The sequence below is a fragment of the Pimephales promelas genome, chromosome 24 (assembly GCF_988280905.1).
Source record: "Pimephales promelas chromosome 24, fPimPro1.hap1.1, whole genome shotgun sequence".
NCBI lineage: Eukaryota > Metazoa > Chordata > Actinopteri > Cypriniformes > Leuciscidae > Pimephales > Pimephales promelas.
Genome location: NC_142792.1, coordinates 26,166,848 through 26,182,133, shown reverse-complemented (window position 1 = coordinate 26,182,133; position 15,286 = coordinate 26,166,848). Strand labels below are relative to the sequence as shown.

Below are 15,286 nucleotides of genomic sequence, written 5' to 3'. Positions count from 1 at the left end.
TAGTGACCCTGAGAAGAAGTAGATTGTTTTTGTGAGTTGAGAGCCCTCACAGCTTGCGGGTAAGTGCTATTAAAAAAACGAGTGGTTCTCGATCTTATGCTTTCTAACCTTCTGCCTGATGGTAAAGGGATGAAAAGGTAATTAGCAGGGTGTAATGGGTCCTTGAGTATTTTCAGACCAGTATTGAGTAGTCAGGTGTTATAAATATCACAGATCTTAGGGAGGTCCAACCCAATAATTCTTGACGCAGTGCTAACTACCCTATTCAATGCAGACTTGTCCTCTGCCGAGCAGCTGCCCCACCATACAGTAATGGAGAAAGTGAGAATGCTCTCTATCACAGCCCTATAAAAGTGGAGCATACCAGCCTTGGACACTTTAAATTTCCTAAGTTGTCTCAAAAAGAAAAGTCGCTGCTGAGCCTTTTTAACAATCTGGCTGACATTGAGGTTCCATTTGAGACTGGAGGATACAATGGTCCCCAGGAACCTGAAACTTTCCACCCTCTCCACAGTTTTGTCCTTGATGGCAAGGGACTGGAACGACTTAATATTTTTGCTCCTAAAATCAACAACCATCTCCTTGGTTTTGGAGATGTTAAGGGACAAGTTGTTAATTGTGCACCACTCAACCAGCAAGGACACTTCTGTTCTGTAGGCCATTTCATCATCATTAGTAATGAGGCCTACTACAGTGGTGTCGTCTGCAAATTTAAAAATTTTCACTGAATCGTGGTGAGAAAAACAGTCATTGGTATAAAATGAATATAAAAGGGGAGACAGAACACACCCCTGGGGGGCGCCAATGCTGGTAGTCATTGATTTTGACAAAAGGCCATTGACCCTAACCACTTGAGATCTATCAGTTAAAAAGTCAAGAATCCACTTACATATGGACTCCTTGACCCCCAATCCCAGAAGTTTGTCACACAATCTCATTGGAATAATATTATTAAAAGCAGAACTAAAATCAATAAACAAAACCCGTGCATATGTAGCTGGCCCCTCCAAATGTTGAAGAATATTATGAGTACAAAGAGAAACTGCATCTTCAACAGACCTGTTCTCCCTATATGCAAATTGGTGAGGGTCAAGTGACGTTACTGAGAGGTAATTAGCTACTAGTCGCTCAAAAACTTTCATGATAACAGAGGTTAGGGCCACTGGTCTGTAGTCATTCAAACAATTCACATTCGACTTCTTAGGCACAGGAATGATTACAGCTGATTTGAAGCATGCTGGAACTTTACATACTCTAAGGGACCAATTAAAAATGTCAGTGAAAACATATGACAACTCATCGGCACACCATTTAATAGTGGCAGCAGAGACCTGGTCAGGGCCTGATGCCTTCCTACATTTTTGTTTCCTTAACAATGATCTGACCTCTGTTTCTTCTATCAGAAAAGGTGGTTCAAGAAGGCCTGTATCATTGAGGAAATTAGAGCTGACTGCACATTCAGAATTACTTTCAAATCTACAGTAAAATTCATTTAGTTTATTAGGTAGTAAAGGGTCATCATCATAAACTGTTTTGTTACGTGCCACATGCACTAACATAGAGGGCGACCTATTAAAAGGTAACGTGCGGATCTTGTGTGCAGGGATCGAACATCAAAGACCCGAGGGCAGATGTCCAGGGTTCATATAGAGCACAATCACCATAGACTCACAGAGAGTCAAGGAAGAGAGGCTAGAAGCATCATTCCAATCATAAGTGGCATCCAAAGGAGGCCAAACACATAACAGTGTTCCAGACAGTCAGGGGGAGAAACATTCTCAGCCTGAACTAAGCAATCATATGGGTCTTACAACAGCCCAAGATGTTATATTATCGGTCAGTGAGCAGTGCTCAAGCAGTGTCAGTATTCTGAGCCAAAGCTTCAGGGCAAACAATACTGTTTTAGACCTAAAATAGCTTTGCCTGTAAGGCGGGAACTTCCAGGTTGTAAAACCTGATTAAAGTAGACAGGGAGGCCCAGCCTGCCGCCATATAAGTTCGAAATGAAGAGCTGCTCAGTCTGCCTGAAAGCAGAGGTGCGCAACACATAGGTCCTTAATGCCCTGACTGGGCAAAGGAAGCTAAAGGCCAATTTATACTTCTGCGTCGAGGGTATGCCGTAGTGCACGCCGTTGGCTACGCACGTAGGCGACGCCGTTATGAGCATTTATACTTCTGCGTTCAGGTCTTGTTGCTCTGCAGTACTGCTCCGAAACGCTAGTTGGCGGCGGAGAGTTTTAATGTTCCACTGTGCGTAGATTCCACACGGCTAGGTTACTACAAGCAATATCGACTGAAAGAGAGCTGATCATGTTGGAGTTGGAGCTTATTGAGGTGGAAAAACAGTTCACTTTAGTGAAATTACTAAAACTGAAAGGCAGAAATGACAGAAGACGTCGGAGGAGATGGTACGTGTGGAAATCATAGACAGTGGTGGAAATGCGTGAGAAGGTACGTGCGGAAATGCGTAGGAGGAAATGCGATCCTACCAAGCCGACCAATCACCGATCTTGCGTTCCGCGTCGTCGCGACGTGTAGTTACATTTTTGAAGAGGTGCGCGTCAGGCGACGGCGAAGGGTACGCGGTATGGGACGCGTCTGTGCGTGTGCTACGCCGTCCCAACTGCGCGCACCCTACGCAGAAGTATAAATTGCCCTTAACGCCCTCCCCCTCTCTGTTATCCTGCAGGGCGCACAGGGAAATAACCTGCCCAGATAGCAAACTGACATTGAATCAACGTGGAAATATGACATCGAAACAACGTTGATCTGACATTGTTTTGCTCATCGAATTAACGTTGAACCAACGTCAGACGCGTCATTCTTTCAAAACTAACGGAAAATCAACTTAAAATCAACGCGTTGTTTCAACGTTATGATAGCAAACCAATTTTCGATTTCATTTAGCTTTGAAGAATGCCGCGTCTGACGTTGGTTCAATGTTAATTCGATGAGCAAATCAACGTTGTTTCAATGTCATGAGAGACGTCGTTTCCACGTTGATTCAATGTCAGTTTGCTGTCTGGGTGGGCTTTGAACGGTGTGTTGAGGGATTTAGGTATGTATTTATGTCTTGGTTTGAGTATGACCTGAGAGTCATTTGCCCCAAACTCCATGCTCGCTGCGCTCACTGAGAACGCTTAAGCCTTGTTTATACTCGACGCGTCCGCAAGAGCGCGCGGCAAAATTGACGTCATTGCGGTGTGGGCGGTCGTGCGCGTAGGGTCCGCAAGACCCCATTGCGCCTGGCGGTGTGCACGGTACTTTTTGTAACTTTGCGCGCGGCGCCGCATCCGAAGATAGACGACTACGAGCCGAATCTGGCCGAACTGGTACGATCTGTACCAGCATGTTTATGATCCTTCTATACACAGAGACATTTGCATTGATGGGCGACTAACATCTCATTTTGTGAACAGGAACACATTTGCATTAAGCACCTAGTTTACACTTGTCTAAAGTATTTGGTTACATCTACAAAATAGGCCTACAATAGCAGAATTAAGCCCTGGTAAAATTAAGGTTTAAACACTCTCCAATAAGGCTTCAGTTGTTTAACTAGTTTACATGCAGTGAAAGTAGGCTACAATAAACCTACTGCATTTACTCTTTTATGAATTAGCAATTAATAAACTACTAATAAACGGCAAACTACTTCTTCACTGCTGATTCCTGGTGGTTTAGAGGTGAATTACTCGAGAGTTCGCCCCCTGTCGTTTCACAGAATAGCACAACGGCGAGTGCGTCAAGTATAAATGCCTCGTCCGTTTGGAGAGGTGCGCGCACAGGCAGCGGAGACTCGCGCTCTTGCGGACGCGTCGAGTATAAACAAAAAATTATTTAACTATATTATTTAATTATTTAACTATAATTAAAAAAACATACATTCATAAGGCATATGTCTAAAAATGTGCCACTTGTGCCACTCATGCTAGTCGTAGGTCAAATGTGGTGCATTTAGTTTTCAGCCAAACATTAAGCAAATTTTTACAAATGCTATGCAAATAACATCTTAATCTTTAACACAACTATTCAACCAAATCATTTGAGAGGTATATAAACTTACCATGTTTAGTTATGATGTTATTACTATAGCTGTGGGAGAAGCCAGGTTCAAAAAAAGCTATATTTATGATTTCTGACTGTTTGAGGTGCTCCAGGCCACTGCTGATTGATAAGATGCCTTGATGCCAATATTTTCTAGTATACCTTCCACTGAAGCTCACATCAGATGCACAGCAGTTAAAGGGATACTCCACTTTTTTTTGGAAATAGGCTAATTTTACCACTCCCCCCGAGTTAAACAGTTGGGTTTTACCGTTTTCAAATCCATTCAGCAGATTTTTTTATATTTAGAATAATATCAGTAACCAGGCAATTTCTGGTCTCATTGACTTCCATAGTATATTTTTTCCTACTATGGACGTCAATGAGACCAGAAACTGTCTGGGTACTGATATTCTTCTAAATATCAGAAAATGCAAATGTGGCTGAATGCATTCAAAAACGGTAAAACTCAACTGTTTAACTCTGGGGGAGTGGTAAAATTAGCCTATTTCCAAAAAAAGTGGAGTATCCCTTTAGAGTCCATGTCTGTCAGAGAAGACAACTGTCTGTACCTTTACCAGTCAGCACTGCAGTAAACACATTAATAAATCATCACACAAAGTTTTTTTTGCATCCCCTAATCTCAAGTCTTAACTATTCATCACACATAAACATGTTTCAATTTTAATTAAAATTTTTTAATTTTTAATTTTTAGATCTTGCTGTTACAAAAATGTGTATATCATGATCTCATGAGCATATCAGTACGTAAAGTGTCGTGTCGGCATACTTGCATTTGCATAAACACTAACGTAAAAATGTTTATTTAACTTTATTCAACTTTTCCCCAGAATGAATTTTCATGTGAACTTTAAGGTTTCCATGTTGTTTAAAAGTATTTCCACAACATTGGCATGTTAAAGAGTCCTTTGTTTTGTGAACGATCATGTGTTTTGAAAGACTTCCTTTCCTAGTGAAATTCATTCCACACTGTTTGCAGGTGTAAGGGTTCTCTCCAGTGTGAACTCTCATGTGACTTTTAAGGTTTCCTTTTTGACTGAAGCTCATTCCACACTGTTTGCAGGTGTAAGGGGTCTCTCCAGTGTGAACTCTCATGTGACTTTTAAGGTTTCCTTTTTGCCTGAAACCCTTTCCACACTGAGAGCAGGTGAAAGGCTTTTCTCCAGTGTGAATTCTCATGTGGACTTTAAGGTTTCCTTGTTGATTGAAAATTACTCCACACTGTTCGCAGGGGTAAAGCTTCCTTCCAGTGTGAACTCTCATGTGGACTTCAAGACTTCCCTGCTTTCTGAAACTTAGTCCACACAGATGGCAGGTGAAATCACCTATATTCCCTGTCTTTTGAGCCATTTTTTGTGAGGAAGTTGTTTCAGTCTTTGAGCAATTCGAAGGCTTTTCTTCAGTTCTGAAATCATGATGTGTCTTCTCCTGATCTTTCTCTTCCATTTCATTCAGATCTTGACTCTCCTCTTTCAACGGCATCGGGTCTGAGGCGAAAAAAGACAAAACAATTAATCCCAGTTTAATGCCACAATGCATAAACATTTAGACACACAAAAACATTAAAACTAATAACATGTATGTTAGAACCTGTACACCAGGAGTCTAGGTGTGCACATCTAGTGTGCAAACTAAATCACAGCATCTATGGACTGAAACAATCACCAAGATGTTGGAACATCATCCTAGATGAAAAAGATGGGGTTTGTACAAATTAAAGCTGATCCCTGCATTTACACTGCAGCAACTGGTGAGATGTTCATTAAGGCTGTGTATGTTGTTGACTTTCTACTGGCTGGACGCAATAATAAACAGATTATAGAGGTGAAGAAAATGCTTGCAAAACACTTTGAGATAAAGGACGTGTGTGAGCTAACTCATTTTCTTGGAGTGAAAATTGTCCAAAAATCAGACACTGGAGAAATCTGGATAGGTCAAAATGTGCCAAAAAATGTGTTGGAGAAATTAGAAATGGAAAATTCAAAGCCAGTAAGCACACTTGAACTCAAACTCTCTGATGACGAAGGAGGACTGGATCCAAGACAATTTCAGTCTGCTGTTGGTAGTCTGCTTTATTTGTTGACAATAACAAGACTAGGGGCCTTTACCATGGTGGAAGTTGAACAAACTAACTCAGGGTTACAGGATTAGTTTTGAGTCAACAAAACGAAACGAATCCAACCAGGCTTTGTTGTTAACATGATACTGATCATCAACTTTCTCTGTCAACCCAGGTTTAATCCTGAGTTTAGGTGTTTGGCTGTGACATCAATAGCGAACAGCCAATCACATGCTGAGAAAGTGCGAAACTGTGATTCACTTCTTGCGAGAAAACCACTTCTCTCCAACAGAATATATTACGAGATTGAAAAACATTAAGAACTTAAACATATTTACACAGCAAGAAGAAGATAGCCTGTCTATGAAAGAGGACAACTAAAGAAAAAGTATTATTTTTTAAATCAGTGCAATAGTAAACATGTTTAGACATGTTCATAAAAATTAAACATGATTTAATGACTCGTAAATGTAAGTACACATTGATGGCATAAGACATGAAATGAGCGGTTTGTGTGCGAAAACGAAGAGTCAATAGCCCAACTGATGCAAACACAGATCACGATAATGGTGACTTTAACATTAGAATTTCTCGTTTGGTGATTCTGCTTGTTAATATCAGGTGTCTTTAATAATGGTCAATCATCACTCAATGAATCACTTAATTAGCTCATTAACTTTAATACTCGAGTGTTGATTTAACACTCGAGTCTGGAGAAAAGTAAACTCCCAGGAGTTTTTGCTCCAGTCAAGATCGCAAAGCCCTGCAGAGTTCTCTGCGCTCAGCATCTGCTCTCCCATCTCTGCAGGATATCTACCTCAAACGCTGCAAAAGCAAAATCAAGTGGCGCTTTTCCACTGCGTACGGTACGGTTCGGCTCAGTACGCTTCGACTCGGCGCGGAACAGTTCAGATCGCTTTTCGTTTCCACCGCAGTAGTACCCCTTCAAAGTGTGTGGGACTGATCGTTATTTGCGCGCGCCTCTACTGCCATGACATCATCTTAAAAGCGCCACATTTTCAAACCCACAACACAGGAACAATGGAGACTATCGAGGGGATGGTGTTCCTGATTCTCGGTATGTGGTTGTTTTTAACTGCTAGACGGAAAAATGTGTTTAAAATGAGGCTGATGGCAGCAAAACAAAAATACTGCTAAAAAAGTGTCTCGTCTCGCAAATCCAATGACGCTAGTCGTGACGCTGGTAGTGACGATTCTGTCTGACCAATCAGTGATCTGCAGTGTTTCACGTCACATTTTAGTACCGGTACGGTACGCTTGGAACCTCAACAGACCAGGTACCATTTAAAGCGACCTGAAGCGAACCGTACCATGCAGTGGAAAAGCACAACAAGTGAGACGTACCGAACCGAACCGTACCGTACTATGCAGTGGAAAAGCGCCTAAGGACTCCAACCACTGTCTTTTCATCCTGCTGCCATCTGGTAGGCACTTCCATAGCCTAATGGCCAAAAGAGAGACTTCTTTGCCCAGGCCATCAGGCTCCTGCACTCAGTCTCTTAACATCACACAACTTCACTTAATAATCAGTAAAAATATTATACTGACATGTCACTTCCACACTGCTCTTTTTTTGTTACTACTATGCAACAACCTGTTGTATAACTTGTTTGCACATTCTTCTCTTGTACATTTCTGCTCATCAATAAATATAAATATTTATTAGTACATACATTTCTATGTTTACTCGTAATTTTTTGTTTGTATTCTGACAATAGTTGCACTGTCCATACATTTCATTGTTGGTTATATATGCTATGTCTGTGACAAATAAAAATCTTGTATTTCGAAATGTCTCGTCTGAACTCGTATGTCTGATTAGCTACTCGCTCGTCTACATCGTCTTTATATCTGCTCTATGGCTACTCTAAGGCTTTGTTCGTGTCCTAAGATTTTAAACTCAAATGTTTGCCTAGCCTCCTGGGTGAGTTCTGACCAATTAAATCCTTTGAATATGGTAATTTTATACAGATTTCAATCACATCTTCTGAAATATGAACAGCCACACACAATAGTACAAAGCAAGGCATACTTTCAATCAACTATTCAATAATTACAACAATTGTATAACTTGTATGTGATCTAAGGTTGTAGACATGATATATAATTAAGTAGTTGAACAAAGTTTGATTAAAAGTCCGTCAATAATTGTTTTGGGACGAGTTTATGTATTTTGATATGTAAAGTCTCAAGTCTCTGTGGTTTTAAGAGATTTCACCCTTGGGTCATTCAGAGGACTTCCTTAAGAAGATCTTTTGTTCTGGATGGTGGGGCCATGCCCTGACCTCTCTGAACCAATCCATCTTTTTTAAACTATCTAACGTTGACAACTTATCTATGCTCATCGATTGAAACTTGTATGGCCATGAAGTACATAGCTGGGTGTTTACATTGGTTAGCTCAGACTGGCTTGAGCCTGGATTTTATGGTCCTGAATGGTTGATTTGGGGCCTGAACTTAATTATGTTTGAACGATTCATCTGGAACTATCATTCGCATTTGTTTTGAAGAGGCGCCCTTCACCCTTTTCCTATGATTACTCTTTCTAATGTCCGATCCCTAAATAACAAACTTCATGAACTATCTATTATTTCAGCCAATCACAATGCATATAATTGGCCAAATGCCTTGAAACCAGACGACACCGCACAAAATGACGCAGAGGCATTTGCCGGGCTTAATGGTGACTACGCACAGATGAGAAACAACCTAGTTTTGTTTTTCAACTACAAGTTGCCTCCATTTAGGGCGTGACTACCTGCAATATCACACTATTTGAAGCCATTGATACAGTATACGACGATCAATATTCTTGCTTTGGCATCCCATGTTGAACTCCATCACAGATGTGATGTGACATTATAATAAATTAACTGTGGAGTATTTTGAGCTGAAACTTCACAAATACATTCTGGGGACACCCGAGACCAATATTACATCTTGTAAAAAGGTGCATAATAGGTGCGTAATTCTATATGAGCTTCAGACAATCGGCACACCTAGAGGGCGTTCTGACTAGTGATCGACCGATATATCGGTCGGCCGATATATTGGGGCCGATATTTGCCTGCTCTTCAAGATAATGATACCTGCTCTTCAAGATAATGGTAACTTTTAAACATTCAAAGCATCATTTAAAGGGATACTTCAGAATTTAGCATTAAGCTTTGTATCAGTAGAAAACCAGTAGTATTTTTGAATTACTGTGCTTCCCCCCTCATATCCACCTGATATGAGAGAAAAATGAAATTTTAGTCTGGAAAAAAATCCTCTGATGACGCAAACATCGTCATTTTGCGTCATCGGAGGATTTTTGGGCCAGAGGCTAAAGACTACAGCCAGTGTTCAGCATGTTTTCACCATGCCCATTTGGGGCTGGATCTCACTCACAGACCTGTAACATTTGTTAACATGTCATTTTTATGATGTAAATTGAGGGAGCAAAATATTGGTTCAAGAAAAATCAGCAGCCCTTATCGGTCATCGGCTAAGACTGATGGGGGGGGAAAAAATTGGTATCGGCACTAAAAAAATCCATATCAGTCGATCCCTAGTTCTGACGCGTAATTTTACATGTGAAATGCAGCCAAAATGCAGCCAGATTTCTCCCGAAATCTAGAGCGAGCGATCGATCATACGGGACAAAAGAGACTGTGCTCCAAACCGTATAGTGTGCACACGAGGGAGAGGGCGAGAGAATTTGCCTGTATGTGCCTCATGACACAGACTCAGGCACTGAAGTAAGACACCAAAATTCATTTTCATTCTTGTTTAGTCTGGTTTACGCCGGAAACGGTTCCCTATTGGCCCTATTGGTTTCAGTATCCAACCTTAGCCTTTTGTCTGGTATAATAACAACACAGAATAGTAAAAGCAGTATGGCACACCCCTAAACAATATCACTTTTTTTTGAAGAGCTGAACATTTTAATAGGGATCAAATGACTGAGTTCAGCTTTGAGAATGAGACTAACCTGTTTGTTCCTCAGTTTCTTCTTGTTTCACACTAAATGTTTCTTCAATTCTCATGTCTTCACTCTCGTCTTTAGTAAAAGCCATCTTTGTTTGTTCCTCAGTTTCTTCTTGTTTCACACTAAATGTTTCTTCAATCTTCATGTCTTCAGTCTCCTCTTTAATAAACGCCATCTTTATCAACTCAGTCGAGTTGTTTCAACAGTTTTTCCTGTTTGTTCTGTTTAAAATAAGAAAAATTAACAGAAAGAAAAATAAATCCAAACTAAATCTGTGTGTGTATCTCAATCAGCTCTAGTTCAGTCTGAGTTAATGTACTTAAATCACCAGATCAGACAAAAAAATTCACTCGTAATTAGCACTATAAATTAATAAAAGATTGCACATTATAAAGACACTTAATATATTAAATAGTTTAAGTATTTAATGGTTTGTAGAAATAGATATAAAAATCGGGATATATAGAAATTTAACACTATAATTCTATTTTTAAGTATTCGATTCACTGCTGCCAGTGACTGAAATGAAACGCACCTTTCATTACACACGAGTTTTCATTGTTACTTTCCTCAAACGACGTTAATAAATGTTAGATAATGCAATATTACACTTAATAATGCATAATTCATTATGCGTCGCTTTTAAAACTTTAAAGCCGATCAAACTGTTTAAATACACCTTTAAATACAAACCTTTCTTCAGCCGAATCAAAACAGATGCGGGAGCGCGTCGCCGCCTTATGACGTCACACACAGAGAGCAAATTAAAAGTCCTGTTTACACGCTGCTGGTTAAAATCACAAAAGAGCATTGAAATTTACGTCTAAAGAATATATATATATATATATATATATATATATATATATATATATATATATAAAAGATAAAAAAATCAGATCTGAATGCATTAGTGAAATACATTTAATTACACAATACAGTTATTTCAATTCACAATTAAAAATATTAATTTTAAGCAATAACAAAATTAGATGGAGAAATCATGAACAAACCTTAGCATTTCAAAGCAAACTAGCAAAAAAAAAAAAATAAGAAGAAATTAGTAGGATCACTGCATCATCTGTGCCTTTTGATATATATATTTTTTTTTTCTAAAGCCGGAGTTCCTCAGTCAAAGAAGAAACTATCTAAAGGGACATTCTCTTCATCTTTCTACACAAAAACATACACCTATCATAAATCTGTATTGATTTTATGGTCTACACAGGCTGGGTGTGTATCAATAGTACATTTTACTTACAATAGTAAAAGAGTTGATCAGTTACAGAAGAAATAAGTTTAAGGGGAAAAATGTCATCATTCTCTTGTTCCTTTACAAAAGCCTTTATGGGGAAAAATTGCTTTTAATTTTAGTTTTAGTTAGTTTCATTAATGGTTTTGTTAGTTTTAATTTACTTTTTATTTCGCAAACGCATTTCTATTTAGTTTTTATTTTATTTAGTTTCAGTTTTAGTAATTATTGTTTAGCAGAGCAAACAGAACACTTCCAGGTAGACCGAAGTGAGACACATTACATTTCAGCAAATTTTAATGTTTGCACAGATTACAGTTAACTGCAGACATCTTAAAGAGTCCCTATCATGGATTTTTGAAAATGACTGTTCATATGGTGTGGAATATAGCTCTAAGGGAATGAAAACATCCTGCAAAGATTTGTATCTGAAAGTGCACCGTATATAAAGTTATTGTCTTTCAAAAGTGTGAGTCGACTCTGAGTCTATGAAATGAATTGTTTTTGAAACGAGTCATTAGCTGTTACATCGTGACGTAGAGAGGTCATTGGCCGAGCCCAGTTACTGCCAGTACACAGACGGAAGTGTAAACTTGAAGTCTACACATTCAAATACTTCATCAAAGTATCATGTGGAGAAGACTCTGTGTTCTACAATGCAAAGATAGTTCAGCCACTTTGTTTTCATTTACCAGTGACGAGCATGTGAAGAATCGGTGGTTAGAGTTCATATTTGCAACGATACCACAACAGTATAGCCCGATTGTGTCTCATCATTTTAATGACGATTCGTTCAAAAAAAAACGTGAATTCAAATGTGGATTCGCAAGTGGTTGTTCCTGAAGGAGGGCTCAGTAACTTACATACCCAGTGTATATGGATCAGCTTCCCCCTTCGAATCACAACCTGTAAGTATTATTAATAATTGTTGCTTTTATGGGTTTTGAACGGTTTTGTTGCGTCGGGCGCGAGAAGGGAAGTATGTAATTTTTTTTAAATATGTGAAATGTTTGTCGCTGTTATTGGAGTTGTCATAAAGAATAAAGCGTCTTGTAGTACTGCAGTGCTTTATCAATATGTTTATGCGTAATGCTAAAAAACAATAACTGACTGGGTCTGTCATCTGACCAATCACCGCCAATTAGCATCACGCAAAGGAGTGGTTTGGAAAAATGAGTCGTTGTACGAATTATTTGGGAGGCAGTGAGCAAATCAGTTAAAAATAAATGCATATTATAAGACAAATAAAGTGTTTTTTTTATGTTAAACTGTTAAACTGTTTTTGGGTACTCCTAAAACAAAAATAGGAACATTTCAAATGCTATGATAGGGGCTCTTTAATAATACAAATAAAACAATGATATGAGATTGAACAAAGCACCAAATAAATGGAACTTAAAGAGTATACAAGTAAAAACTATGAAAATATCAGACAAACTAATTAATTCTTACATTGAATCTGGTTAAACATGGGTAGTTTATTTTTTTCTTCTGAACAATATAGCATAGTGACCACTGGTACATAAAAAAAAAAAAAAAAAAAAAAAAAACGGCTCAATTTACCTGACTACAGCCAACACAACCTGCCCTAAAGCCAGTGTGATTAATGCGGTGGTTGATTATGATTTCACTTTTCTAACTTTAGTTTGTGTGTTTAGTTATGTTAGTTACTTTATCTAATATGTGTAATGTCATGCTATCGTATAGCTCTCTAATATTATGAAGTAACATTAACAAAATAACATTATGAAAAACTATGAAAACATAAATGAAACTCACCCATCTTTCAAAACAAGAACTAATAACTACAAAGTTACATGGGTTTCGGTAATATTTCAACTTGGACTTTTTTTTAATTTTTGACCTACATATGATTCAATTTCTAAATACCCCACATTATTAGGTACATATCGAATCTTCAAAAAAACATATTTTCCCATCTCAGACATTAAAGACTTTTTATTATTAACTGTTTGTCCGTGGTCTCTTTATTTAAGTAAGGAAAAAAAAACTATTTAGATGTTTCACTAAAACCACAATTTTTCTTTATTAACCCTTAACATGTCAGGTGGTAATCAACTGGAAATGCTTTTGAAAGGACACATTGGCCTACTTTTAATTTGTATTTGTTTAATACTAAAATCCCTCTTTGAGACTCAAACAAAACACTATTTTATTTTAGGCAACCATGTAAAGAAATAGTCATATTTCATTTTTTTCATTTTTATGATATTATCTGAACTGCAGTGAGAATTTAAACAAAGAAAACTACTGCAGACAGTATGGTCGTTAGTAACTTTTTAATATTTTTGGTAAGAAAAAACAAAAATAGATGACCAAAGAGAGCGTTTTATCAAATGGGCACAATAGATAAATATGGGCACAATAGATAAATTCAATATAGTGTCTAAAACATTCCTCAGTGCTGAAACATAAAACAAAACTGCAGCAGACGAAAGTTAATAATAACACAAGTAACAATCAGTGGGTCATTACAAAAGAAAATACCACTTTAACACAAAAACTCAACAAAAACAGGATTATAAAATAGTTACTTAATGAACATTTACATAAAATACCTGAACAAATGTAAAGAAATAAAAGGTCTAATCCATATTTATTCATAGAGGCACAACAGTGGTGAGCTACCATATGTGTGTGTGTGGGTGAGGCACTTCATTCAGGCATTTTATCTTGAGAGTCTGGCCCAAACCTCCTTCAGAACCTCTACATGGCGAGATGTCACATGTTGTGAAGCTGGAATCATCTCAATGACTTCATCAAATTGGTATCAGTGGATGTCATCACGAGAAGGCCAAAAATTCAGTTTGGTCCAACAAAATGCATACACTTGACTTGAACACTTATTTTGTCTGTGTCAAGGACAATGCCTGGGTACAGGTCATCATCATATTTCAGTACGCACCACTGTCCAACATCTGGATGTACCAATTTCTCCACTTCCGGGTTGTGGATTTTCCTGATTGTCTGCTGGCTGTGCAGGCATTGGTATGTTCTGACCAAATCTGAAGTGCTATGTGTTAAAGCATGTACAGTTTAGGTCTGTCTTTGTTGAACAAAATCAGCTGACATTACGACATATCGAAATCGTGTCGTCCCCAAACCTGACACCTGACACTCAAACCTGCTTTGTGCGGATGATGTTGTCGTGTTAGCCCCTTCACACCAGGACCTTCAGCATGCACTGGGACGGTTTGCAGCCGAGTGTGAAGCGGCTGTGATGAAAATCAGCACCACCAAATCCGAGGCCATGGTCCTCAGCCGGAAAAGGGTGGCTTGCTCACTTCAGGTTGGTGGAGAGATCCTTCCTCAAGTGGAGGAGTTTAAGTATCTTGGGGTTTTGTTCACGAGTGAGGGAAGGATGGAATGGGAGATTGACAGACGGATCGGTGCAGCTTCAGCAGTAATGCGGTCGATGTACCGGTCTGTTGTGGTGAAGAAGGAGCTGAGCCGTAAGGCAAAGCTCTCGATTTACCAGTCAATCTACGTTCCTACTCTCACCTATGGTCATGAGCTTTGGGTCATGACCGAAAGGACAAGATCCCGGATACAGGCGGCTGAAATGAGCTTTCTCCGCAGGGTGGCTGGGCGATCCCTTAGAGAGAGGGTGAGAAGCTCGGTCACTCGGGAGGAGCTCAGAGTAGAGCCGCTGCTCCTCCACATCGAGAGGGGTCAGCTGAGGTGGCTCGGCCATCTGTTCCGGATGCCTCCTGGACGCCTCCCTGGGGAGGTGTTCCGGGCACGACCCACTGGGCGGAGGCCCCGGGGAAGACCTAGGACACGCTGGAGAGACTATTGGCGCTTTTCCACTGCATAGTACGGTACGGTTCGGCTCAGTACGCTTCGACTCGGCGCGGAACAGTTCGGATCGCTTTTCGTTTCCACCGCAGTAGTACCC

The 15,286-nt window shown here is 39.3% G+C and overlaps 1 protein-coding gene across 2 annotated transcripts; it reads right to left on the bottom strand.

Annotated features, from left to right (window-relative positions):
• Positions 1-4,855: 4,855 nt before the first annotated feature.
• On the bottom strand, positions 4,856-10,910 carry LOC120489831 (uncharacterized). Of its 2 annotated transcripts, none has more exons than XM_089126955.1 (3): positions 10,812-10,910; positions 10,122-10,339; positions 4,856-5,555 (listed from the first exon to the last, which is right to left on the bottom strand). In XM_089126955.1, the coding sequence occupies exons 2-3, from the start codon at positions 10,291-10,293 to the stop codon at positions 4,870-4,872; spliced, it is 858 nt and encodes a 285-aa protein (XP_088983081.1). In that variant the 5' UTR covers positions 10,294-10,339; positions 10,812-10,910; the 3' UTR covers positions 4,856-4,869. The 2 variants fall into 2 exon arrangements, with proteins under 2 accessions (XP_088983081.1, XP_088983082.1); XM_089126956.1 differs by having other exon boundaries at positions 10,654-10,906.
• Between the last annotated feature and the right edge of the window lie 4,376 nt (positions 10,911-15,286).